This window comes from Podarcis liolepis (assembly GCF_965112155.1).
Source record: "Podarcis liolepis genome assembly, chromosome: 12".
NCBI classification, from domain to species: Eukaryota; Metazoa; Chordata; class Lepidosauria; order Squamata; family Lacertidae; genus Podarcis; species Podarcis liolepis.
The window spans coordinates 18,374,273-18,401,429 of record NC_139563.1 but is presented as its reverse complement, the minus strand read 5'-3'; the positions used below and the strand labels follow the sequence as shown (position 1 = coordinate 18,401,429).

Here is a 27,157-nt window from a genome sequence, read left to right as displayed (position 1 = left end):
CAATCCCTGCTGAGATAAGGCCAATGTTGTGATTCGCTAATTGCAGCATTAAGGCGACCTATCACAGCTCTAGCATGCCCAAAAGTGCAAGTAGATAAATAGGTACCACTCCAGCGGGAAAGTAAATGGTGTTTCCGTGAGCTGCTCTGGTTTTGCCAGAAGCAGTTTAGTCATGCTGGCCACATCACCCGGAAAAACTGTCTGCGGACAAACACTGACTCCCTCAACCTGTAAAGTGAGATGAGCGCTGTAACCCCAGAGTCATCTGCGACTGGACTTAACTGTCAGGGGTACCTTTACCTTTATCACAGGCAATGTGCGTGTTTTGCCTGGGCCAGCTTAAGGTATATATACTGGGCCAAGTGACCCTGTTTGTCATTCTTGTTCTTCTTGCTCCTGATGTTCCGATAAATCCCTTTTGAGCTGAATCTCAGTCTTGGATCATGCCTGAACCCACCTACACTTCAACGTACATGACACTTCTCTTCAGATTATCCTCACAACGATCATGGTTATCCTCACAACACACTGGCAATAGGACTGCAACCTCCACCACACTTGTATGCAGTAGGGTATCTTTGAAGGCAGCACACAACAGTTCTATTATCCAATACTGGCACTTCCTGCCCTCCATCTCATGCCTGACCTGCTGCCTGAGGCAAGCACCTCACTGCCAGTATGGCCCTGCATCAGGGTGAGGCTGAAAGTACAGCACAGCTGCTGTGTGAAATGGCATTGCCCTGCACACAAATAACAAATAAGAGATGAAGGAAAGCTTATTTCTATTGCAGCAAACTCTCGTGACATTGTTCATGCCCATCTATCTTCTCAAGGCATGCTGGACAGGCTTTATTGTGGAGCACACTCAAGAGCCTCCCTGGATACCTCTGGCCAATGTTTTATATATTTTCTTGGGGATAGGCTCAGTGAGAAAATATTCAGTAAGACAATTTAAATAACAATTAGAAACACACAGAGAGAAACGACTACAACTGATAAAAAACCAATTAAAAAGCGATGGATCAGTGATTAAGAACTCAAATCAGGGAAGTGGAAATCCTATATTTAAAAAAAGAGTGGAAGACTAATAGAGAGGGGGCAAAAAAGGTCTCCCAATCAAGGGAATACAACAATTTCGGTGATTATGTTATTTTACGTACATTTGTGTTTTGGTCATCCTCTAAGGAATTAGGGCAGAGTAGGACTTCTTTACAACTCTGTGGGCTAAGCTGAGAGATACTAATTTGCCACAGACCACCCTATGAGCTACATAGTTGAACCAAGAATTTTAACCTTGTTTATATAGGTTTCCTGGCTCCATGTCTTATCTAATTAAAACATTTCTTGCCTAAGCAATCCCAGAGTGCATTACATTAAAATCAAATACATAATACACATTAAAACAAAACAGAAAGGGGGGGAAATGCAACTTTAAAAATAAAACAACTATGCTGCAATCCTTGCATAAAAACCTTGGTGACTAGGTCTGCAACTGGCACTGAAAATTCATAAGAGTTAGCATCAGCTGTATCTGAGAAGGTAAGGAATAAACAAGGTGCCAGTACTAAGAAGGTTGTCTTGTTTGTTGCCACTTGGTGAATTTCACTTAACTGTGGCAGTAAGAGGGTCTTCCTCATAAAGAAGATGCTTTGTTAGATATCTAGGTCCCAATCTATATAGGGCTTTATACTGTATGTCAATGCAAGATCCCAGAACTTGGCCTGGTGTGGTATGTTCACAATCAGCAGTCCCAAATGACAGCCTAGCCATGGAATTCTACACTAGCTGCAGCTTCTGAACAAATCTCGAAGGTTACCCAACCACTGTGGCCAGGTAATGCCTGTCTAGGAACATCCATAACTACCTTACAAGCCAACCCCCGTCACTTGCACCTTCAACGACAGTGATGGATCTAAGAGCACCACCCATTCTTTCAGAGGGAATGCAAGCCCATTCAGAACTAGAAGAATGCCTAATTCCTGAACCCTAGATTTGTCAGTCCATAGAGCCCCACCTTGTCAGGATTCAGCCTCAACTTATTGGCGCTCACTCAGCACACAACTGCATTTTGTTAGGAAAACCATCTGGAAGCCCATGGGAAGGCACAACTTAGAGGGATCTAGTAGGGATCTAGGGAAGTCACATTATAGCTTTATGGCTAACAAATTATCCCTTGGGGAAGCTGGGAGATGAGACATATTTTGAGAACAGAAAGCATACAGTACTCCCTTAAAGCAAAAATTGTACTAGTAGATGCACTACGGAGTGGGTCAGAGTTTGAAAGGAAGGGGAAAGGGTATGATGTAATGATTGAAGGTGTGCTGCCCCGCTGCTCGTCCCATTGCCTTATACCGTAGAAAAACGTGGCTGGAAAACACAACAGACATGTACAAAAACAGACAAAGTGTTCCTCTCATTAAGAAATCAGTACTATACTGTGACTCCTCAATGGCTTCCCAATAGCCTTTGTCTGTTTTTGTACTATATTTCAAGGAATTTGAAACAAGGAGTTTGTTTTTAGTCATCACTTGTAGGTGACATAACTGAGTGCAACATAGCTGAGTTACTCTACATTGTTAATGCTCAATGAATCCTGTTTGCAAAGGAGTGTGTGTTCCATCTCAAGGCTAAGTGAGACCAGCCCCTCTTCCCTTGTGCCTTAAACTATGAAAGAAGTTGCTGCTGCGACTGTGCTGGTGCAGAACCCCCTTCCTAGAGGGATTATGTCAGCTGGTACTGGGCTGGGGCTTATCAGCCATTTCGGATAAATTGTTTTTGAATTGTTATGGTTTTGGTATTAAACTGCATCATTTTTTATTGGATTGCTTCCCCCCCCTCACTAATACGCTATGTGCTTTTTGATAGGATTATATTGATGAAAGTGTTTTTGTTTGCTAATGTGTTCTTATTGTTGTCATCAGCTTTGAAATCAACATTGATGCTGGAAAAGAGACATATAGATAATAAATCAAGTCAAATCCACACTTACTGGAGCATAGCAATTGCTTGAAAATAAAAGCCAAGGTAATTATGTGTACCAGCTCTTCACTTAGTTTGGGAAATGTTCTCTATTCCAAATCAAAACCAGAAGGGTTGTATTGGTAAGAGTGAAAACTGGGGAAACCATGGAGGATCTCCAGGGTTCAACATGAATCTCTCTGAACACTTACATTTCAAGAAGCCTTTGTTGCTGTGAACTGGGTTTTAGTAGAGTGTCAATAATGAATCACCATACATGCAAGAAACATCAAGCGCTAACTGAGTATTGTTTTGTTTTGTACAAATGTTGATCCTTGTGCAGATGCAACATAGATGTCATTTGTTTTATTATGTCATGTTTTAGTGAAGCTGCTTATGAGGTCATAAGCAGCTTCACTAAAACATGACATAAACCTGTGTCAATCTTGGTGCAATCAAATCCACACTAATAGAATTATAGTCATGTTGCAGATGATAATAGAGTGAAGGAGCATTAAATGGTCCCTTTAAAACATGCTTAAATTGCTGGCATTTTGAAAATGGATATTGAAATATGCATTGCCATGAAAATCATAGGTCCAAACTCTAGTCACCCTCTCCCACCTTTGGAAGAACTGTACGGTTCCCGTTGCCTTAGGAAAGCAAACAACATCCTGCAGGATCCATCTCACCCGGGATACAGTCTGTTTGCACTACTGCCTTCTGGCAGGAGGTATAGAAACATCAAGTCAAGGACAAATAGACTGAAAAACAGTTTCTATCCAAGAGCTGTGGCCTTTTTGAATGCTGTAACTCGATAGTGAGACCTGGGAGTTTGATGGGTGTTGGTGTGGGTGTGGTTGGAAGGTGGTTTGTTTGGTTGTTGCTGTTGTTTTGCTTTTGTTGTTTTTAAGGGATGGCATCCAATTTCGTTGCACTTGTGCAATGTTGCACTAGTGTAATGACAATAAAGAATCTATCTATCTATCTATCTATCTATCTAGTCGCTTATACAAATCCTACCTGAACATGTCCCCCAGGCCTTTGAGCATTCCTTTCTTGGCTTTAATTTTATCCTTTTCTTTATCTCGATCTTTCTTCTTGTCCTTCCCAATTTTTTTCCGGTCTCCTTTATCTTGACTGCCATTCATGTGTCTTTCCAGCGAATGGGATGGCTGGTCACTCGACGTAGAGACAGATTCTCTACCCGATCGTGAGCTTTCCTCAGTATCTTCCTCCACTGAAAGAGTAAGGTAATTTTAGTAGGGGCTGGGGGGGGGGGAGAGATTTTTTAAAAAATTCTCTGCTGTGATTCAAGACAAATAGAGTTGAACAACCGCTATCCGTACATCCAGAATGAACAGCCACTACACTCCAGTAAACCACCCAGGTGGTAAACTGCATGACTTTCTCTGCTTGTATCCGGAAAGCTCCACACATGGGGTCCATGAAACTGCATGCATTTTACTGTACAAGGTGAGGTTTTGGGTTTAACTTGCTTGCTCAATATTCTGATCACTTAATAAGCCAAGAAATGAATGAGTCTTTTGGATAAATATACATAGCTCATTTGATCCTCCCTTGGCCCAAGTAGGCAAGCAAGCAAACTAGAGAGTCCTCCATTGACTATAGTTTGCTATTTCATGCTAACCATGAAAATATGCTTAATTGCTTCACAGCAAGCCAGGATATTAAACCATGGTTTGAAGCTGACTTAATATCCTGGCTTGTTCCAAAGCTGTTAATCATAGTAAACAAAGTGCAATGGAATACCTTGGTTTGCTTGCTTCCTCAGGCAAAGGGGTTGGGCTTTATGTCCAAAAGACCAATTCATATCTAATATTATTAAGATAAGATATGCTAATCTGAACATGGTCTATATCTTTATTGACAGTTGAATTTACAATGTTATCCACTATGTACATTTACAACATAATTCTTCATTTTAACCTTGAATATTGGTTCATTCTTCACACCCATTTTCAGGAGAAAACGAAGGATGCAAAATTTTTCTTAATGCAACATACACCTTGAAGACTGAGATACTGAAATGAAAGATGAGCATGTTCATATTCAAGGCACAATCCTACATTTCAAGTTCAAACACCAACTCAGTCCCACACTGGCTTTCATTTAGGCTGGTGAATAAGTAAAACATACCGTAATACTATATCACCCTTGGGCACTGAGGTATCACAGTGATTTTCAAAGATAGAGCAAGGCTGAGAAAAAGATGCAATATGCAATATCTGAAGTGAGGACTCAAGGACATTGTGCTTTAAGGCAATGTTAAAAATACAAATTAATTAAAACTAATTTATAATACTTGACATTCAACAAGGATAATGATAATAATAATAATGCTGTTTAATTGCTTATTGAAGTATTTCTATGCACATTTCCCTTCCTATTAAAAACAATCAATCACACCTCGTGCAATTCACATTATTTATATACTGAATATTCAAAACTTGTGATCATCATCAGTTACCTCAGCTTTGCCAATACATTAGTGAAAAATTGCAAACATGTTCTAAGATAGTATGCCTCTGAATATCACTTGCTTTGGGGGCAACCAGCAAGGAGTGCTGTTGCCCTCATATTTTACTTGTCTGCCTTTTATTGTATTGCATCACACTCCAACAACATTTTCCAGTAGCTTTCCAGAGCATCTTGTTGGTTACTATGAGAAATAAGATGCTGGACTAAGATGGACCTTCAGCCTAACTCCAGCAGGACTTTTCTTATCTCATCCACTGAGGGTCAGGGAACACACTCATTCAGTAGGTTTGGACTTCCCTGATGCTTTGCAATTCATTTCATACAATTTCTAATATAACTTCATTTCTACAATTCCCATGCAACATCAGAACTTTATTTTAGGCAACTGCCAGCCTATTATCAACTGCTTTCACAGAGCCCAGCTCAGGGATCAACAGACTCAGGGCTTCCTTCTCACATTGCCCTCCCCAAACCACTTTGCGAGGTTGGGGTCTGCCAGCAACTAAAATAATTTATTTTCAAACAAACTTTTGATTCAACCACTGCTTAATGTATTGATTGGAAGGGATGTTGCTGCTGTTCTCAGTGTGATTGTTTGAGTTTTAAGGTTGGAGTCACTGATGGTTTTATGTTTTCTTTGTATCTGTAAGTTGATTTGACCAACGCCTTTGTGGAAGAGAAAAGCAGGGTATGCATTCCTGAAGAAATAAAATGTTGCCTCATTATTATTCCTGTTCAGGCAAGAAATTCAAGTTCTGATTTTTGTGATAGTTCATAGTTCGCTGATGACATTACTAAAAAGCACTGGGTTGGGGGGAAGAGTTAATTAAAAAGTGCAGACAACAATCCCCCTTTCCTATTTTAGCCACTGAGACCAAAACATCAGATTGTTCTTTAGGGTTTGATTCCAAGAGCAAAGATGTGTTTTACTTAAGAGAACTGCAAGAAAAGTATTGTGAAACTGCTCTCCTAATTATGTCACAAAACAGAGAAAATGCTCATAAGAAACTGTAGTTATTGAACGTGAAGCTGTTCCATAACTGAGCTAGACTGTGTATTGTGTTATTTAATACAAGCAGAGTCTCTAGCAATTAAGACTCAACAGAGATTAGAAAGCTCTGCCAATTTATTCAAATTCAAATGGCTTGCTCTCAGACAACGCACCAGAGAAAGGAACTGTTTCTTATCAGCTATTCCAAGATTTCGAAAACAAGCACTGTGATTCATATGATCCAAATACCCCAAGCAGTCAGCTGTGACTATCTGATTATACCCATTAAAATCTATAGGTACCCTCTGCCAAACTTAAGGTCTTCCCATCTGTCTTTCAGGCTCAGTTCAACGGTCTGAATGGCCAATTGTTCTGAGTGCAGCAATTATATTATGGTTTTTAAAAAGCCCCCACAGTAAATGTGGTCACATGGTGTGCACGTATATTTTTAGAACTCATTGCAGGACACTGATCAAGATTTCTTTATGAAACAATTCAGAGCAACTTATCTGAATAGCTCAGTCAGTACAGCATGAGAATCTTAATCTCAGGGTTGTGGGTTCAGGATCCATGTTGGGTGAAAGATCCCTGCATTGCAGGGGGTTGGACTAGATGACCCTTGTGGTCCCTTTCCAACTCTACAATTCTCTGATTCTATTATCTTCGAGTACAAAAGGGTCACCAGCTGACCAAATGAAAGATTACTGCTTACAAAGGCAAAGCATTTTCTACTATAATTTTACATTTGCTTTACAATGAGAGAAAGGAGTCTTCTAAATTCTGAACTATTGGGGGAGGAAAGAAATAGCTGCAAGCGGGATTTGAACAAAACCCACCTCCATAGGGTTTAACTGAACACTAATTCCCCTCCCCACCAGTCCTTTTTGGTCAAGCATTGTATAGTGCCACTTTAACACACTGGATCCCTACCTAAAATGGAACGTCTGCATCCATATCAAATAGTGGCACACCCAGTATGCCTGCCAGATCATTTTATAGTTCCCTCTCTCCCCCCCCCCTTCTCCTTCTCCCTCTCCCTCTCTCAAAATACATGGTGTCATCCTGAACGTTGCAAAATTCAGGGCAGATAAAAGAAAGCACTTTTTCACACAGCACATAGTTGAACTGTGGAATTCAACTGTGGAATGCTGACAGGTGCCATAAGAAAGCTGCAGAGATAGTGCAGGATAGTGCGCACTCCGGCAATGATCTCTTTCAGCTTCTGCCTTCTGGAAGAAGGTACAGGGTTATAAAGACTAGGACTAGCTGCCTGAGAAACAGTTTCTACCCAAATGCAATTTTTATACTGGTTTTAAACGCAGTATAAGGAGTCTCTATAGGAGTATATTGTATTTTAAACTGGGGTTTCAGAGTTTTTAGGGGGTTTTGAATGTCTTATGTAGATTTTTCAATTTCATTGTTCTGTAAGGGACAATGACAATAAAGATATCGTATCGTATCCCCCAGAATATTTAGGGATGGCCAGCAAGTTGGACAGCTTTAAAGGATGGTTAGAAAAATGCTTGGAGGGGAAGGCAATCCATGGATACCAGCCACAGTGGCTATATTCTGCCTCTAGTTTGCATCTGAATATCAGTTGCTGGGAATCACGTGAGAAGAATGCTGATGCACTCAGGACCAGTTTGTGGGCTGCTTATGGACGCTGCTTGACCCACTTTGAGAAAAGTTTAAACATGGAACACTTGTGATCCACCCCTTTGTGCCCCACTTCCTATGGGTGAAATCCAACTGTTCCCACAGTCTCAGAAGAACGGCTTTTGACCTTGGAAAAGGTGGGGAGGGTTTTTTGTTTGTTTGTTTTTTGCTTTCTTTCTTGCAGACCTGAGCACACACACCCTCTGAAAATCAGCTCTAGGTTGTTGGGGAACCCTGCAGAACAAATCAAAAGGTACCACAGGGGGCTGCCAAGGGAATCAGAAAAAAACCCTTCCCCCCCCCCCATGGGGAACCTCCACTGGATTCCACCCTGTGTCACTGGGTCAATTAGACAAGACTGATAGCATTTAGTTGCTCTGAACTGCCAGATTTGAAATGAAGCTGAATTAATTCTGCTGTTGCTATTGAAGGAAATATTTCAAATGTCCTTACATTCAATTATGTGATATTTTTAGAAGCAGGCTTTTAAAAAAAGAAAAGCTAATATAAAATAGAACAGTGAACTTGTAGGAGCAAATTTGCTCATTATGACAGGCGTTTCTTAAAATGTAAACACATTCATAAAAAGCTGAGATTGCAGATTCATTTTTCCAACTCCTTGTGTCAGTTGACAAGCTAAGTAATTAATTACCTCAGCTTCCCCAGCTCTTTTCCATTCATAAACTTTTAATGTTTAAAGGTAAAGTAACTAGATAGGTGGGGGAGGGGACCTGCTGGGATACATTCAAAATACAACAACATTAAGGTTAAAAATTTAATAATTTCCATATAATTCTGCCCCATTTAAGTTCATTTGCTATTCACTCTTTTTTTGAGCATGGACTGTCATTTTACTAGCCCATTGCTGCACCATTCAATAATTATACAGGTTACGTTTGAAGAGATTCTTTTATGTTAATGACATTCTTCTCATGTTGGGTCACTCTTAGGGTTAAAGAACTGAAAATGTAAATGAACGCCCATTAGGGTGGGTAATAGCTGATCATTAACTTTATGCTTTATTAGATCTGCCAACCTTACATATTCTAATTAAAGAACAGCCATAATTTTCCTTCACTTTATGGATGAACTTCCAATGCTAAAATTTTTCATCCTAAATGCAACTTATTTCTTCTCTCTCTCTCTCTCTCTCATTAAACTTTAGAACCAAAGTGTTTGCCCCCTTCCCTTTTCATTTAACTCGTTGTCTTGCTGTTAAGATGGTACACAAGGAATCTTGATTTTTTTATTTAAAAAATGCTTTGCGTGTCTGCATCTAATCTCACCACTTTTTAAAATTCATTTATTGCTGTGTGTGTTTCTTTTTGTAAATCTACCAAAGAATACAATAAAATAAAATCAGGATTAAGACTATCAGGACAGAGGAGGGCATGTGTGCTGGGTCCCATTGGTGAAGTGGTGGTACTCTTGCCCTTTTACTGGTCAAAATGCTTTGTGGAGGGGAGACAAAAAATGGGGGGCTGAGGAGGGTCAGTTGTGGGGAGTGGGAAATGTCTCTATTTTCATCTGAGGAATGTTGGAGGGTATAATATTGGCTACATAAACATGCAGAGATGTCATTATTACGCTAACACTGTCAAGCGTTAATGTTCTCTTTACCCAAAGGTAGACAGAGATGCTTCTGCAACTGCTGCAGTCCTTATGTAAACGTTTCCACTCATATTGTTCCTCCATATACCCCGCCTGGCCCTTTGGGCGATGCTCTTTTTTCGTTATATGGTATTCACATGGATCCAAATGGACATCAAGGCAGAAGCGACCATTTCAATTGAGGCAACGGTAATGGGAGTGTGTCAAGAATGTGCTACACACCATACGGAATACAGAAGAGATGGTGCTCTATCTGAGAGAGATTGCACATGACATAAAAGCCAGGATATGGAGCAGCAGGGATGGGGAGTGGGGGAGAAAGACCAAGACATCAGAGTGCACCAAGTAAAAGAAGGTTGAAGTTGTTGCTGAAAGTAGGCTTTACGAAGGATGGAAGAATTTGGAAGGAGTCAGGCAGAAGAAAACAGAGACAGAGAAAAAGGCTTTTTCAAGCACATGGGGGAATGGTTGGGAGAGAAAGAGAAATGAAAGCAAGAAATCTTGAGATGAGTAGGTGTTGGCTAGAGGAGGAAGGATGTTGGCTGAATTATCTATTATACACAGTGAACAGGAACTCACTTGAAGGCTTACGATGTGAATTGACTTTGCGGCTACGCTGCTTTTAAGTGAACTGTGGAAATTTTGCACAAAGAAGACAAAGCCAGAGCAGGTGGGAGCTTTAAGGTGGTGAACAAAAATCTTGCAGGAGTAAAGAGAACTTAACAGGAAGCTACCTTAACAAAAGACATGGTGTGATCAAAGGGGCAGGCAGGGTGAAGGGGGGGGGGGTTGACTGAAAGAACCATCAGTAGTGAAAACATCTTTAAAAGGCAATTTTTAAAAGCAGTGTACATGGAAGAGTTTACTTACAGGTTTCCATGCCTTCATCATCCTCATCTGCAACAGGTTTATCATACGATTTGTCAATTGCAGCTCTGAAGCTCTCATTGCACCCTCGCCCTCTGATTATCCGCGGCCGTGGACGGTGGAAGGGAATGTCACCATTCAAAGTTACCTCAGCGACTGCTGTCTGCAAACTTTCTAATGAACTGGATTTCTTCAGGCCTAATGAGGGGCCTACATCTCTGGTTGGAGAACCTTAATATTTTTTTAAAAAGAAAAAAATAATTAGGATTAGCAGGGAGGACCCTCACACTTGATTATTCACATCTACAGCGACAGTCTACGGGAATGTGCTTAACATTATTCACATTATCTCTATACTCTGTAGGGAATTCTAGGCAGATTTGTTGGTTGGAGCAATGAGCGTGTCAAGTCATACACTATGAATTTGACAAGGTTAGTAACATCCCACTTTTCAAATTGGTGGGAAGTTAAAGTCATCACTGTTATTTCAACCATTTTAATGAGAATAAAATAATTACCAAGCTGGTTAAAAAACAGAGTACAAAGATGTCAGCACTATATACTTGATTGGCATAGCCAGTTAATTTTGTTTTTTAAAACAGCAAAAACAATCCTATGCAAATACTGGAAATAATGAACATTAAGGAGATTTTATTGACCTAAAATTAGCCTGCATTCTCAGAACAGTATCTGGGGGAAATTCTGCCTCACTAGCTTCTTTCATGGAGTGAATTTTAATAACCTGCACTTAAATATTCCACTGTTCCCAAGAGCTTGTCTACATAGATTTTTTTTCTTTTGGATTAATTAACCCATATTAGTTAATATGGTTATAATACATTAAAACTCATGTCAACACTTATTATGGACTAAATGCGAGTAATGTAAATTTTTTAACCTTGATTAGGAACAGGGATTACCCCAGCATGATAAAAGCACTAATAATCTCCAACAAACACTCGCAAAGAGAATATTAGCTCACAACAACATTAGTAAACTGAAAGAAAAAATCTCTATTCCGTGAAAAATAAACAACATATTTTTTTGAATAGCATGTGTATGAATCATTTCCGTGAACTTCATGGACAAACTACTGCACTGAAAACTTAAGGGATTGGTCCAATAAAATGTAACTTTTGAAATGCTATTCTAATTGAATTTTTCTCCTGGGTTTATTAATGGTTGTCATCAAAATTTCCTATGAAACACTTTGTAGGAATTATTGGTGCTATTACTATGCTAAGGTAAATCCCTGTTTCTAAACAAAGCAAGGAAACTCACTCTCTAGAAATATTTTTATGTCAGTGTTATTTATGCCTAAACTAAACTAAACTAAACTACTAACTTAAGTAAGTGAAACCATTTCCTGAAATGCAAATACTGGCAGAACCCCCTCATGTGGTCAACTGGTTGAGGTTGGGGGTTAGCCAAGTGCGATTTCCCTATGTAGCAGCTGTCATGACCAATGCTGACTTAGAGAGTGTTGCTGGAAATGTATTGGTCACCGTTTTATTTCTTTATTTCTTTATATTTTTATACCACTCTTCATGACAAGATCTCAAGGGCAATTCACAAGATAAAACACAAGATTAAAACACAGGCTTTACCATTTTGTGGTGTGTTGATATTCTTCCCATGCTAACCTAACCCCCAGTTCCAAAGGCAGCTGAAATAAGGAATAGCATGTAACCCCAGAGAGACGCTGGTCTCCCTCTGTATAAGGCAGCTTCCGCTATTCCATGTCCTTTGCAGATGTTCACCAAAGACAATTCTGCAATTGTCGAGCAGTTTTTCTACAGGTTCCCGAGTTACATATGAAATCATTGGGATATAAGCTCTTTTATACAGTTAGATGATCCTTACACCAGGATCTTAAAACGAAGTGGGTTTCAGATACCACATCAGGGGAAATCCTGGTGAGCTCCAAATGTGGTTAATACTGGTGTCCTTAGGTAGGCTTATGGGAGAATTTCTTCCAGGGAGAAAAGGCTCTGAGGTGAGGGGGCAGGTGAGTTGGTTCCCAATTTGCAAACCAAAGTCAGGAGCCAGACTTGCATCTGCTCCACCGCCTTGCAAGGCAGTTTACTAAGGGATTACTCACTGTTGAATGACAGAACAGGGAAACAGCTATAATGGAGTTCACTGCCTATAGGGAACCCAATACAATTCTTAAGTCATGCTCACCGCTGCATTCAGAGCATGAGGGAGCTGATGTAGCAGTTCCAATAGTTGTTTGGAAACAGCTACGTGTCTGTGGAGTCACAGATCATTATAAATACAATGAATTCACACCTCCTCCAAATACCTCCCATCCCACCGGTCCCCCATTTTTTGAAAGGGAAGAGACCTGGGTATAACTGGAGGGAAAGGACAGCTGGTGGGATGAGCAAGAAAGGAAAAGGAAGGTTCAGTTCTTCCCAGCTGCATAAACAATCCTTAGCCTATGCTTGCAAAGAAATGTCTGGTGTGAAGATTGCACATTATTATTTTTTTCCAGAGGACTATTTCATATGTCAATGTGTTAAGAGAAAGCTTCACTGTAGGTAACTACCCTGTATTTTACTTCAACGTAGCTATCGTTATATAAAACTATACAGCTAACTGCAGTTATATAACCCTCATATTTAGTTTGATGAGTGGTTTATTTTTCAACGTTTAAGTCTACACAAATTCAATCTGAGAGACAGCGACACAAAAAAAGTTGGTGAACTTTTTGAAAGGGCAAAGGATAAGCAGTCATGAATAAAGAAGCTGCTGAATAGATTTATTCCTTAAACCAATGGGAGTAAAAACATTATCCTATTATGTGGCAACTTTAAGTCCCCTCAGTTTCAGCATTTCAATATATATTTTAAATGAAATGCACATCAATCTTTTTCTAATTACCAAGTGGCTCCATGCTCCTTTTGTAAACAGTAGTTACATTACGTACCCATTTATGCTCATAAGGGACCCTGAAGAAAAGGCCCCATTTCCTGCTACCCAGTACGGCTCACTGTGAGAACAATATTTATGTTAAGTTGCACTATCCCAAAGGAAAAGCGTGATGGGATATGACCTAATGTTCCCAGAGTACTGTAAAACTAATAATGGATTGCAGAAATGGTAAGGATATTTATTGAACTTGGGTGGCCATCAACATAACTGTGGACAGTTTGCAGACGCTGAAAGACTGAAATAACCCTACATAAGCAGAACATGTACCACGATGATAAAAGCTGTGTTAACAGTTCAGTTTCACTGGTACCTTCACTGCAAGGAAAGGGTTCTCAAAACTCAGGGCTTGGTTGAAGACACAACTAAGGCTGCAATCCTGTATACTCTTGTTGGAAATAAATCTAATTAAAGTCAAGTGGGCTTACTCTTTCACAGACAAATATAACATTGTGTTGTAAGTGAAGCCATTGGTTTCAATGGGATTCAAAAGATGACTAACTTTTTTCAGGATTGGGACTTTTTTCCCTAGTAAATTGAATGTGATTGCATCTTAAGGGGCTTTTGAAAAGCAGCACAATCCCCTGGGAAATGCCTCCCAAGACAAAACCCACTGAAGCAGACAGGAGTCATACAGATTGTTCACAAGTCTTGCAATGGTTCAGAATACTCTAACAGAGTCAAATTCAGCCTTTCAATCATTTCTTCTCGAAATTCACAACACATACATTCACCGTTTCACTTTGTATCCCTGATTACAAAGGTCCCTTTTTAATTCAATGCCTCATCTGAATAGGTTAGCACAGGCTCATTCTTTTCTTCTGAAATATATTACTGAATTAGAGAATGCTTAATAGTGATGATGTTGCCAATTATATGAGCATAAAATGCATAACATATAATTAATGTGAATAATGTTATTCGTAGCTACAATGTTCTGGCTCAAATAACAATAATTCATAATGTTGAGTGCACTTTATAATAATCACAATGCTAAAACTGAGAGAATCAGGTTGAATTCCTATTTTAATAGAGTTTTCTGAACTGCCAACATTGCTTTGAGATAATGGCCTTGTTTTCACAACAATCACTATGAATGTGCTGATCTGGGCCACTTTGTCCTTTCTGCTACCACTGGAGAAAACAAACCTTGATCCCTGGCTTAGAGTTATGTCTGAACCGGAGATGGTAGTCCTTTCCATAAGCTTTGTTCTTGGCTTACTAACTGTGGTTTGCCGTAGGAAAACCAGTGGGCCAACAGATGGAGTGGACAGAAAAGTGCCCCTCTATTCAGGTTCAAGATTAGATGTGCCTATTGCTCAACACAGTTAAACTAAATCAAAGCGCTCCAAAACTCCAGTTAAACAGATATTTCAAAATGGTGTTTAGATGCTTCCTCATGTTCAGCCTAGCTGGGATCAACAACAGTAAGATGGATGTAACCCAGGTAGAGGGTTTAAGGGGAATTTGTGCAGATGTGGAAAACTACACGTCTCACCAGTTGACCAAAATCAGCATATCAGCCCTGGAGTCTTAAGAATTGGCTATGGCCAGCTATGCAGTTCTTCTAAGGTTAATGACTTGAGTGCATTTATACAAGCATTAATCACAGATCATTTTTTAGCTATGGTGTCTTATTAGCATCGTAAGGACATTTTATCAGTGCAACAAGCAGACATTTGGGAACAAACGTTTCAGATTCTTGATATCTGAGCTTTTTTTCACTATTTCACTGGTACAGTCCCAATAATTTCAGTGAAACTAGATAGTCAGTGTTGATAAGTGAATAAGTCCACATAATAAAGGGGTATTATTTTGACCTGTCAGGGGGGGACAAGACCCTAAAACCCAGAACTGCAATTACATCCATTACTGGAAAAGATCATTAAAACTCCCCCACTGATGAATGGCTATAATGAACATAGTGTGTTTGAATAAGGCTTTTTGTTCCCAGAGAGCTATTGTTAGCATTATGACAAGGTGAATATGGAAATAGCCCATCATAGTTACTGTATGCTAAGGTTGAATAAATGAGCCATGCTCAATTGCTACTGAATAGACTTCTGACCTTTGGAACAAACTGTAAACACTGACAATGATGAGGCAAACCAAGTGAACTGAATAAAGAAAAATAATTTTTAAAAAACTATTATAGTAGATTCTGTCCTAGTGAGAATCTTACTTTCCATTTGAGGCCAACACAACTTGTAGTTTTAAAGATGTTCCAGTTAATTCGGCCAACGTACATATGTTCCACTGTTTTGAAGTTTATATATTTCAGTGAATATGTATCAGTTTTACCACACATATTAAACATTTACCTTTAATAACCTAAGGTGTGTTTTTTTGTCTGAACTGGTAACATGGATTCATTCAACTTCTCAGTTTTTCATAACCTGAAAACTACAGGTTATATGAAAAATCTGCTCTGCATTAAGTAAAAAAACCAAATATTTATTTTGGTTGGCTCAGATGGTTTGTGGCTAAGGGTCATTGCCCTGTAATCCAAGTGTGTTTTCATGGCTGTTAATAGAGGCTGCCACATGGAACACTTTGCATTTTTACAAATAATTCCAGAAATTAGGTGTCCTTTTAGTGGTCAGGTCACTTATAACAGGTTGTGCCAAAGACTTATTCAAAGAATGCTAACATCCTGAACCCAAGGGGTTTGGGCCTGATTTGACTTGCTCAAAACCAGGGGAAATCAAGAAGGATTTGATCAAATGTTTGATCAATCTGTTTCTTTTGGATGATTTAAAATAGATGAGACTGGAGGGATGTGAAAATGTGAATCTAGGCCAAAACAAAGAAAAGCTAGTAAGAACTCATGGATGTGTGGGTGGGTTTGTTTGTTTTGTGAGCACAGTGGGTAAACAACAACAACAAAACAAACCCCAGGAGTCTGTGTTGTAAGATATGAATTATAAAGAGAAACTTGCTGTTCAGGCATGTTAAGTGTTCAAGGTAGATGTACAAACAAGCTCAATGTCATAAAACTAGAATATTAAACTATTAACAGGGCCATTGTAACCGCTTTGCAGGCATAAATGCAGCAAAAATGTGTAGGATCAAAAAGTAAGAAAACTAAATTTCATTTTTTGTTAAATTACCATTTCATCACATCATTTTGACTCATGCCTGTCAGCTCAGGCAATAGTCACAGGGCTGAATAATATCAATCTAGCTCTTTAGAGCTCAACCAGTCATATAAAATGAAGCACATCTAAACTTTGCATGCATTGATAAATGCCACTTAACGAGACTAATCTCAGTATGTAATATATGCATGCAAGTTATTGCAAGGCTGTGCCTTCTCGCTCATTAAGATCTACAAGCTACTCCAGTTGTTTTACAAATGCTACCATCCCACCAGTTCTTTTAAATCTAGCTTTCCAGTTGACTGTTTATGTTTCCTGATGTGATTAAACAGAGAGCCAATTATCTATAGAAAAATTAATAATCAGTGTACATGGGCCGCCCTATTCAATGAGTCATGCTAGAAATAAGTAATATTTTCAGGACTAAAAGGTGAATTGTCCCTAATTAGAGCTAAGTAATGTTACTGTTTTTGTGTGTGGAATGTTACCGTGTCCTCTAGATCTACCCTAATTAAAACAACATTCCAAAGGTCAAAAGCTAACTTGCATTAATAAATTATAAAGGCTCATAATTGCAGCTAGTGCATTATTTTAATTGGTAATAAATTCATTCTTTAGAAGCTGGCATCATGACCATTACAGAAAAAAGCAAAAGGCCTGCAATGAATCTCTTTATCTGAGTCTTTTGTTCTAATATCCAACTAGGAGAGTATATGGACAGTATGAAACTGCACCTCCACATTATGTGATTGCCTACTTGTTGCAAAGACAGAAGTTCCATTTAGGCACATAACCCAAGATGATGGAACTTTGCAGTTAAAAGCAAATTTCAAAGTCTGGCATTATCAGCGCCTGTAGATAAATACCAAGGATTTCTAACGACATTTTCCTCTGTTGAGTCTGTAGCCCTAAGAACGTATTGTTGAAAAGCTCTAGGGAATAATATTGTCTTTTAACAACTACATTTTGAGGACTGAGTTCCTAGACTCACTCATCTACATGTAATTTTTGCACGCTTGTTATTTTTCTATGATACTGAACATTCGTTAGGATATTCCATATAATCTGAATTATTTGTGACAATAGAAAAAGTCATGCAACTATTGAAATATTATTTTTCCCATGCACTGTGATTGGCAGCTATGTAATTGTGGTAAGCTGCTTTGACCAAGGTTTCTATGGCAACCACCCTACAGTCAATTCTTACCTGTTTTCTGGTCATCCATTGTACTGAGCTTAGTCTCGTCAGCTACTGTTAAAAGGTAAATGTATAACGGTTAGCCCTGTTAGTGCCCACATCCCACATGCATCCACTGTTTATATTCTCTTTAAAGTTAGAGGTCACTGGAAACATCATTCTTCATGCACATAAGCAATGTTATGCAGACTATATCGATGGCACAAAATAACGCCCGACAACAAACCTAGTAACCATCATGCGTTATGTCAGTCATTTCCATGTCACAGCCAAAAACAATGTTATTCACATGCTAGCATACAAAACTAGCAGAGACAAGTTGCGACACATGTCTGAATGCAGTGATCTGAGTTTTTAAAGCCCCGTAGGCTCTTCTAAAAGCAATATGTATTTGCATACATTGAAATTTCTTCTGCTTAAAAGAAAGCCATAAGAGGCTTGGTTAGAAATGCTTGAGACATATGATTATAAAAATTAACAGGAGGCAAGGTGGACAAACGAATTTTCTTTGCCTTCATTTAACAATATCTCTGCAAGACTACAAGGTTCATGGCACTCCCTTACTTACAGAAATATTAACCCTTCTGAGAATTCATACATCATACAAATAAAATGGGGATGGCACTTTATTATATGCTACCCACAAGCGAGCATTTATAAAATGTTCTCAGATTCTAGAATATAGTTCCTTACATGATCCATTCCCACAACTGCTGATTAAATACGAAAATAATGCTGTTCATATGTATCCCATTACTGATTAAATGGTATCCTGTTCTGATTTTCTAAAGAGCAGGTATCTTGCTACTATTAACTTGTGCTTCAGTGAGAGTTGCTACGTATCAAATTTTACCAGTCACGGCATGTTATCAGCTTTCCACAATGAAGAGTACTGTGGCACCATAAAAAGGTCATCAAATTCATCAAGTGATTGCATAAGTGGATAAATATACAAATATCATGAGAAGGGATTTGGGGTGGGGGAAAATGTCCACACCATAAATCTTTGGTCAGGACCATTCCATGCAGCAGGTTTATTTTCTAGACAATACAGTGAAAGTATGCATATAAAACCAACTTAGACAGATACAAACTGGCAGCTGCACATGACAATATATATTTCATACACACACACCCACACACACACCATATTTTTCCATATATTCTCAGAACGTACTGATTAAGCAATCTATAAATCTTACTAAAATAAATAAAATAAGAAGCAGATTGGCCAGGTAGTCATGACACATAACAGGTCCAGCAGGGGGAGTACAAACACACAATGTCCCCAAAGGACCCATACTTGCTTACAGACTACAAACCGAAGCAGCTCCTTAAGATCAGTGAATGAAATGGATACAAGCCACTGTCTCCATACTGGCCAATGTTGTAATTCCTGCAACATCTGACATTTGCAAACCTAGATCTCAAAGGAGACTGGGAATGGCTACCTCACTACAGAAACTAATAATCTCTCTTTGCGTGTTTATTTATACTACCCAACACTAGCAACCACTAGATGAGAATCTACTCTGATTGGATCATATATTAATTTGTCATCTGCATAGCAACTGACAACTCTGCCATTGTCTCCTGTATTGATTGGCACTTTGTCAGCACTTTGAAAAATATGTATTGTAGTAAGTAACTCCTGAACACCTTATCTGACCTTGTCAGCTGTCAGGAAACTGACATTGGAGCCAGAGGCAGAGGCGAGGCTCTCAAACGATGCTGGAGAAGGGCCCAGCAGGGGGAGAGGCGGCTGACCAGCTGGGGAAGGAAATCAGCATAACACCAGGGATAAAGGGGGGCAGATGGGAGAATCGGCGAGGGGGCTCCAGGACTCCTCGCCGGAGATCAGCGAGGAGAGCACGGGTCCTCCGCTACCCATGCCCTCCCTGCGCAGAAGACTTCCGCGCAGGGAGAGTAGGAGGAGACTTGGAGTCAAACAACTTTTATGCTGGAAAAGGTTTAAGAAATGCCCACTGACGGATTCTGCCAGCGACTGAACAGCCACGAAGTGTAGGGCGGTCCAGACAGAAAAGGTTTAACAAGGCAAACTAGCCAGGAGTGGCACCAACTTGCGCACGAGTAACCCCTACAGTTATTACATCAGCGTATCTATTCAATTCTCTAGGTGGGCATTATAGTTTGCAAAATGCTCAAGGTAAATCCTGCAGGTGTCCATTCCTTTCTGAAGGATGGGAGCAAAAAACAATGGTTGAGCTTGGCTGTTGTCAGTGGATTGTGCTCCGGGTGACAGCTGAACATGCATATAAGCATGTATACTGTTTTCTTTGTAAGTTGGTGTTTGTATACATAGCTACACAGTGGAGCCAACTGGCCACATGGCATGATCCACATATAGGTTGATGGGGTGGACAAAATTCATTGAACACAGTCTTTAGGTATGCATTTACACTACTCACCTTGCTAGGCCTATTCACCATGCTACTATGCGGGCCCTCTAGTCAGGAATGGATCATAGCCATTCTTGTCTTCACCCAATTGAATATAATATTTAATTGTGCTCTGCATAGTAATTTGACATATGAGCTACTGCATTTTTCATGTCTTGGCATTTTTGGCTTTCTGAATCCCCCCCTCCCGTTTTCCAGTTTCCATGGTTTTAATATCAATCCACTTATGTGCCACTTCATGCTGTTGAGGAAATGAACTCTGGCTCAGAAAACTTGCATCACAATAAATTCTTTAGTCTTTAAAAGGCCATAAGGCTCTTCATTGTTATTGTTGCAGCAGACTACCATGCCTACTGCTCTTGAATTTGTCAGTGTAAAAAAATATTGTTATATGATGCCCCTCAGGATGCAATCCTACACATTGCTTTTTTCTGGAGTAATCAAGATCAATTTGAGGATGCCAAACCAGACAAGTTTTCTTTCTTTTCTTTTCTTTCTACAACTCAAAGGCCCACTGATGTTTGAATATTGATCTGAGCCCTTGTGGAACCAGGACTTAGGCTAGACCATGAAATGGAGTCCAGAGTGCACTGGACCAGATCCCATTGACCAGATCCCTAGGCCTGGAAAATCCAGAGGCTTTATATTGTTTGCCAATTGCAGGAGCTGATGTTGCAGGTTGGAGTTATGTTACAATCATTCCTAAGTACAAGGCCTTATCAGTGCCAAAACCAAACAAACAGACGTTAGTTGTTTAGGAATTATTTTAAAATGCAAACTTGAATTATTTGGCTTTTCTGTCTCCTGAAAAGTACCTCATCATATGCACTCACACATTCACGTATCCTGAACCATTGTATATAACATGCATCTGCATAAGCATAATGTTTGAAATATATAAACATTTAAATTGCATAGACACATATAATGCTCTTGGATCAGACCATATCAAGACTTCTTCATGCCACATATTGAATCCAGCTGCACGGACAAATCAAATGTTTGGCATAACAAATAATATAACTGCAACATGAAAAACAAACAGTATAATTGCAACCTGAAGAAACATGTTGAAATACAACACGGGGGGAGGGGTAAAAAAGAAAGAAGTCAAAATTTAATACCTAAGTCCATGCTTTTGGATTTCCGTGTTTTAACAAAGTCCAACTGGCTGGCATCTGAAAATTGCTTAGTGCGCTTTTCTGACATGCTCTGGCGTCCAAAACCCTCTCGCTGGAAGGCAAGCGCTGGATCAACATCTGGACTCAGAGTGCTGTAAGGGAAAGGGGAAAATTAAAGCATACAAAGCACACACCTATCATAGTTGTGTAATAAAATGTTTACGTAAAATATGAACCAGCAACAATTTTTGAAAAATGGCAACTTATAATGTTCCATATCATTTTTTTTAAAAAAAATCAAGTGACAAGCATATTTGCAATGGGATTCTATGGAAAGAACAGCTGGGAAATCTACTTCAAGCATCCTCCACACTATGTGGTCCAAGCTTCCACAGCGGTATTCATGCTGTGGAAATAAATAACTATGTACGTAACTCTGGAAGATTCATGTGAATGGCCTGCTTCATGTGCATCATTGCAGTGTAACTATCACACCCACAGGGGCTGTTCCCAATGAGCAGAAAAGAAAGATGTGGAATGTAGAAAAGATGAAAAGAAAGAGAGAGAGGAACGCCCACATTGCTGGGACCCAGAGGGGAAAAATGAGATTTTATTATGTGCAATATGCACAATATATCTATAGTCTGATAAAACATAATAAATGAAATACTGTAACAAGTTACTAGGACAGTGAATAAGTCAAAATTCAAAGGGCATATTACACAAACAAAAACATCTCTCTCTTTTTTTTTTATAGTGGGGGGTAGCATTGTCCCATCATTCCTAACCACTGGCCATACTCGCCAGACGGATGGGAGTCTATCCCTGGTTTAATGTTTCATCCCTTTCTCTTTTTCTGGTTCCAGCAATGCAGCAGTGCCGTATTTTTCGCCCTATAGGACGCACCTAGATTTTTTTGGGGGGGGGAATCAAGGGGGAAAAATTATTTCCCCCCCAGGTGTGTGCAGCCATCCCCAAGCTAGAAGAGGGAGACGGAGCATTCCGTCTCCCTCTTCTGCCTTCAGGGACAGCCTCTCTAGCCTCCGTGGGGCAGCGGCTTGCCCCGCTGTCCCCCGAGCTTATGGGGCTGGCGATGGGGAGAAGCAAGCTTGCTTCTCTCCCCCGCCAGCCTTCAGATCAGGTCGGGGAATAGCGGAGTGGCAGCGCTCCGCCTCCCCGCTATCCCCCGAGCTTGTGGGCTGCAGGCTGCTGTCCGCAAGCCTTCCGAGCCCGTGGGACCTCCCGCCGGGCTTGCAAGGCTTGCAGATAGCTTCCTGAAACCTGGAGAGCAAGAGGGGTTGGTGCGCACCGACCCCTCTTGCTCTCCAGGCTTCAGTGAAAGCCTGCATTCACCCCATAGGACGCACACACATTTCCCCTTCATTTTTGGAGGGGGAAAAGTGCGTCCTATAGGGCGAAAAATACGGTTATTTTTGCAAGAAGGAACCACGTGAATGGATCATGTTATAAAGCAGCAATGACCCAATGCTGTGGGGATTGGCACTGCTGGTGTGGGATCATCATGGTTTTGAGTCCCGGAAGACCTGCTCCCTGCCTTGCAGGCCTTTTCCCATCTGATGCGAGAGGGTGCTGCCCTGACTGACTCTAGCTCCAAAAGCTGAGGCTGCTGAACAAACCCTTGGGTTGGAGTATGGTTTAGTTTTGTTTTTTGGGGGGGTGGGAGTTATTGCTGTTATTGATATAATTTTTTGATATTTTCAGATCTTATTAGATCTTATTGTGATTACTGTACTGCATTTTGGTTGTGTTTTATTTATTGATGATGGATACTGTTGTTATATTTGTAATTATGTATTTTTTCATGTTATCAGCCACCTTTAGCATGGCTTTAACTATGGAAAGATGACATACAAATAAAATGATATATGTATGTATGTATGTAACTTTGTGTTCTTCTCTCCTAAATCATTACTCTACATCAGTATGCAGCACAAGGACGAGATCACGCTCATATAGCCATCTTGCCTAAGCTGTATGTATTAATCAGATATAGGTTTAAAATTAAATTTCTTCCCTTCTAAATAGGTAGGTGAAACACAATAATCAAATGCAGCACCTATTGCACTCTTCACGGAACTGTGGCCAAAGAGGAAGTGGAACAAATGAAGGAGTAATTGGTATCAAGAGACCTACAGTATTTGGTTTGCTGGAGGAGCCTTGGACAAGTCTATCCACCAGCAAAATAAAAATGGGTTTGTAAAAAACCCCATATATGGTTGTTAGAGGAAAAAGTGGGATATAAATATGATTGGTTTGCTTATTATCAAACTCCCATCCCACCCTTCCTCCATATTGCTCAGGATGGCTTATAGACGTCTGTGCCATTGCTTTTTTTAAATCCTCACAGCCACCCTATGAATTCAACAGGCTGGGCTTAGAGAGAGTGACTGGATAAAGGTTGTGTTTTTAATTATTCAATCATATCTGCTGCTGAGATAGTTAAAAAACAAACTTGGCAGCCTCCCAGGTCTTTTATTTGTGACTATGCATGCGTAATTAAAAATTACTCCTGGATTCAATCATCTTTTATTTTCTAGCTATAATCTACAGCAACACACCAGAAAAAAACAATGTAACAACCAAGATTTAGCAGTATCTGCAAAATAAAAAGTTTTTTTAAAAAAATGTTAACAAGCAAAACCAATAGATTTTTCCATATTTGAACCATATAATGTTCTTTTTTCTGCTCTCTTGGAGGCGAGGCAGCGACCATTTTGTGTTAGGGCACCCTCATGGTGGCAGCTTTTTTGAGTTAGGATACACCCTTGAAAGCAGCACTTTCTCAAAATTTCCAATGTGCCATCAGACCCAAAAGGTTGGCAACCACTGTATTACACAGCGGTACAGTGAAACTGTAGTGAAACGGCTTCCACTATGCAAAGTAATCTGGACTTTATAAATAATTATTCAGTTATCTATTTCCAAACTAATAAAATATTCAGTGCTTTGTTTATCACAGATGTTACACAATGAATTTTATGCCCAGGATACAGTGAAAATGTAATACACAACTGATGAGAAGTAGTGTATTTTATCAAGCAAAACACACCTCAAATGGTAACAATTTGAACAGAGGTTTGTTGCAGGAACTAAAAAAGCACAAAAGTCAGTGAGTATAGCTAAGTAAAATAGCCAAATAGTGGTTCTTAATATTTCAAATTGATGCTAAAGTCACTTTCTGTCTATTATTATTGTAATTTATAAAACCAACAAGCAGCAAAGCGTATTATAACAACTAAAGCTTCTGGAACGACAGTTGACTCTTTAAAGAATGTAACCGTATTGTGACCCTCAATGTTATTAAAATTCCACTTATTAATCCTGTCTCATTGTCCCTTTGTTTTCATAACATTTTCATCAAGGATTAGGGAGATATTGTCAGGCTGGAAAAAGCTTACATTTTGTGCTGTGATTCAGAACAGCTGCCATTCTTGTTTGGATAACCCTTCATCCATATTCTTAACTTCACCCCTTGGTGCCTTGCAGCAAACTCACAGAATACACCTTTGTTTTACAAGCCTTCCTTTGTCCATTAGCAGCAGGAAATTAATACAAAAATCCACTCAACTGCTGTTTATTTAATTTCACTGGGTTTATTTTTTAACAAATATAATGCAATCAACACAAGTAAGACTCCAAACTGATCTGCCCCTTTTCATAATTGCATCTCTGCCTCTGAGAGAAAAGGCATTAAAGGTGGTTCCATAAGAAATTTAATGACAGCTAATAGCTCTTCACTCTTTCTTCCTGTGTCAGGGAAATGTGTGAGCAGGAAAATATTCTGCATTCCTAAATGTCAAAGATGTGTGTGTTTGTTTACATTCTGCTGAGGTTTTCTTGCCATACTCAAGTGGAAAAATCCACGCTAATACAATCTATTACATGCAATTTTGCATGCTTTTCGTGATCCGACCCCCCAACCCCATCACAAATTTTTAGCTTTTAATGTATTTCCCATGTGAATACAATGATGGGTGTTTGCAGGATTGAAATTGCAGTTGTGCCTCTTTCAAATGGACAGGTTCAACATTCAGAAGGAAAAAACAAAAGTCATCAGCAAAAGACCAAAATAAAGAAGCTGCTTTTAAGACAGAAAATAAACAGTTTCTTTAGACGGGGTATGAGCAAATGCCACTTAATACTAACCCACACTGATATAGATATAGATATAGATATAGATAATAAATAGCTGACTTATGCAAATCCAAACAAAGAGATACTTGCTGGTGCTAATTCTTATTAAGATATTGCTGACACCGTTATACTATACCCAGGAGAGTGTGGGACTCAGAAAAATTCTCATACTTCAACCTGCTTGTGTTAATTATTGCCACCACCCTAGCAGGGGGTTCCACAGAGAGGTCTTTTATTTTGCTTATTGCTGAACATAATTACAAGGCTTACAAATTAATGTCATTCTCTTGGATTAGTACAGATAGCACTACACAAAAATTATGCAATATTTATCCTGCAGAAAACAGTAAACAACCCAAAGCCAAAGTAACACCTATCCACCGCCCCTGATATATACACACAATGTGTATCAGCGCAACTTGATAATCATAGTCCCCAGATTTGCGGATATTTTGAGGTGGGGAATGTATGCAACACTAATGTATCACAACAAATGAAACTGATCTGTAGAAAACACAACTTGAAAAAGAGACATCACATGTATTTTTGTAAACTACGAAATACTTAATAATAATAATAATAAACAGAACATCACTATGTAGCAAAATGAAAGTAATTGAAGTTTTGAGGATATCACAGAAAATGAGCTCTCTCTCTCTCTCTCTTAATCACCTTTTAGCACCCAAAGGTAGAGGATACCTGGAGAAGGACTTCCAAAGTAGATCTCAGCTTGTGGATGCTACTAACTGCTTTTACAATGCTCCTCACTTTTAGAAGTATATTGCTATGCAGTAAGGGAGGGGGGCTGTGGTTCAAGATACACAAGCAACTTTGGCAGCCCAGATACAGTTGAGCAGTAATTTAACCTTGGCCAAGTGAAACCTTCTCATAATTCTCTTCTGCTCTGCTTCCTAGATAGGAACAAGCAACTCAGAAAGAGGGCTGGGAAGTCTTCTTTCAACGATAAGCCTATAATTCTGCTCCTCTCTGTGTTGAAAAATGCAGGTGTGAACTGTTGATAAGTAGAAGTAATGGTTTGTGTGGACATGGGCCTTACCATTCTGTTGACTCATTAATTGTTGGCTTGCTCCAGGCTCCACCATCTACTGTTGCAAAGCCCACATCATCATGGGAACTGGAAGATGATTGGTCTGAGAGATGTGGAGGTAGTACTGGTAATCTATCATCTTCTATAATGACCATGTCATCCTGCGGCATGTTGACTGTCGGAGATAGCTGGTATTTACCTGCACAAAATGGGAAGCGGAAGAGAACTAAACATACTGCGCACTCAACACAAACACTATGCTATTTGTCACAATTTACAAAGCAATTTACAAACCAAGAGCCATAAGGCATCTTCAAAAGGAACCTATTTATACTGTTGTAAGTCTTCACAGGTTGCAGACTACTTCATCAACAACCTTACCACAACAAGGAACAAAATGCCAGAAATACAGTCTCTTAATCCCTTATTAAAGATTGGTGGTGGTGGGAGGGTTGGAACTTGGAGAGAGAGAGAAAAGTTTGCATAAGACCACTACTGAATTCATAGCAGAGGAAAAAACTGAACCAGGGACTTCCTCATTCGTAACTCAGTCTCTTAGCCTGCATGCTACAACAGATTTGAGTGCAATTACAAAGAT

General features: G+C 39.5%; 1 protein-coding gene across 6 annotated transcripts in view; it reads right to left on the bottom strand.

Annotated features, from left to right (window-relative positions):
* The window catches only part of PARD3 (par-3 family cell polarity regulator), a 567,261-nt gene that overhangs the window by 149,596 nt on the left and 390,508 nt on the right, over positions 1–27,157 (bottom strand). For 3 of the 6 annotated variants that reach the window (XM_083466611.1, XM_083466607.1, XM_083466609.1), the window contains 5 exons: positions 26,569–26,758; positions 21,360–21,508; positions 17,825–17,869; positions 10,589–10,816; positions 3,982–4,198 (listed from right to left, as the gene is read on the bottom strand). In XM_083466611.1, coding sequence (XP_083322737.1) covers positions 3,982–4,198; positions 10,589–10,816; positions 17,825–17,869; positions 21,360–21,508; positions 26,569–26,758 — 829 coding nt within the window. The remainder of the gene's footprint in view (positions 1–3,981; positions 4,199–10,588; positions 10,817–17,824; positions 17,870–21,359; positions 21,509–26,568; positions 26,759–27,157) is intronic. The other 3 variants (XM_083466612.1, XM_083466608.1, XM_083466610.1) reach the window with 1 other exon arrangement.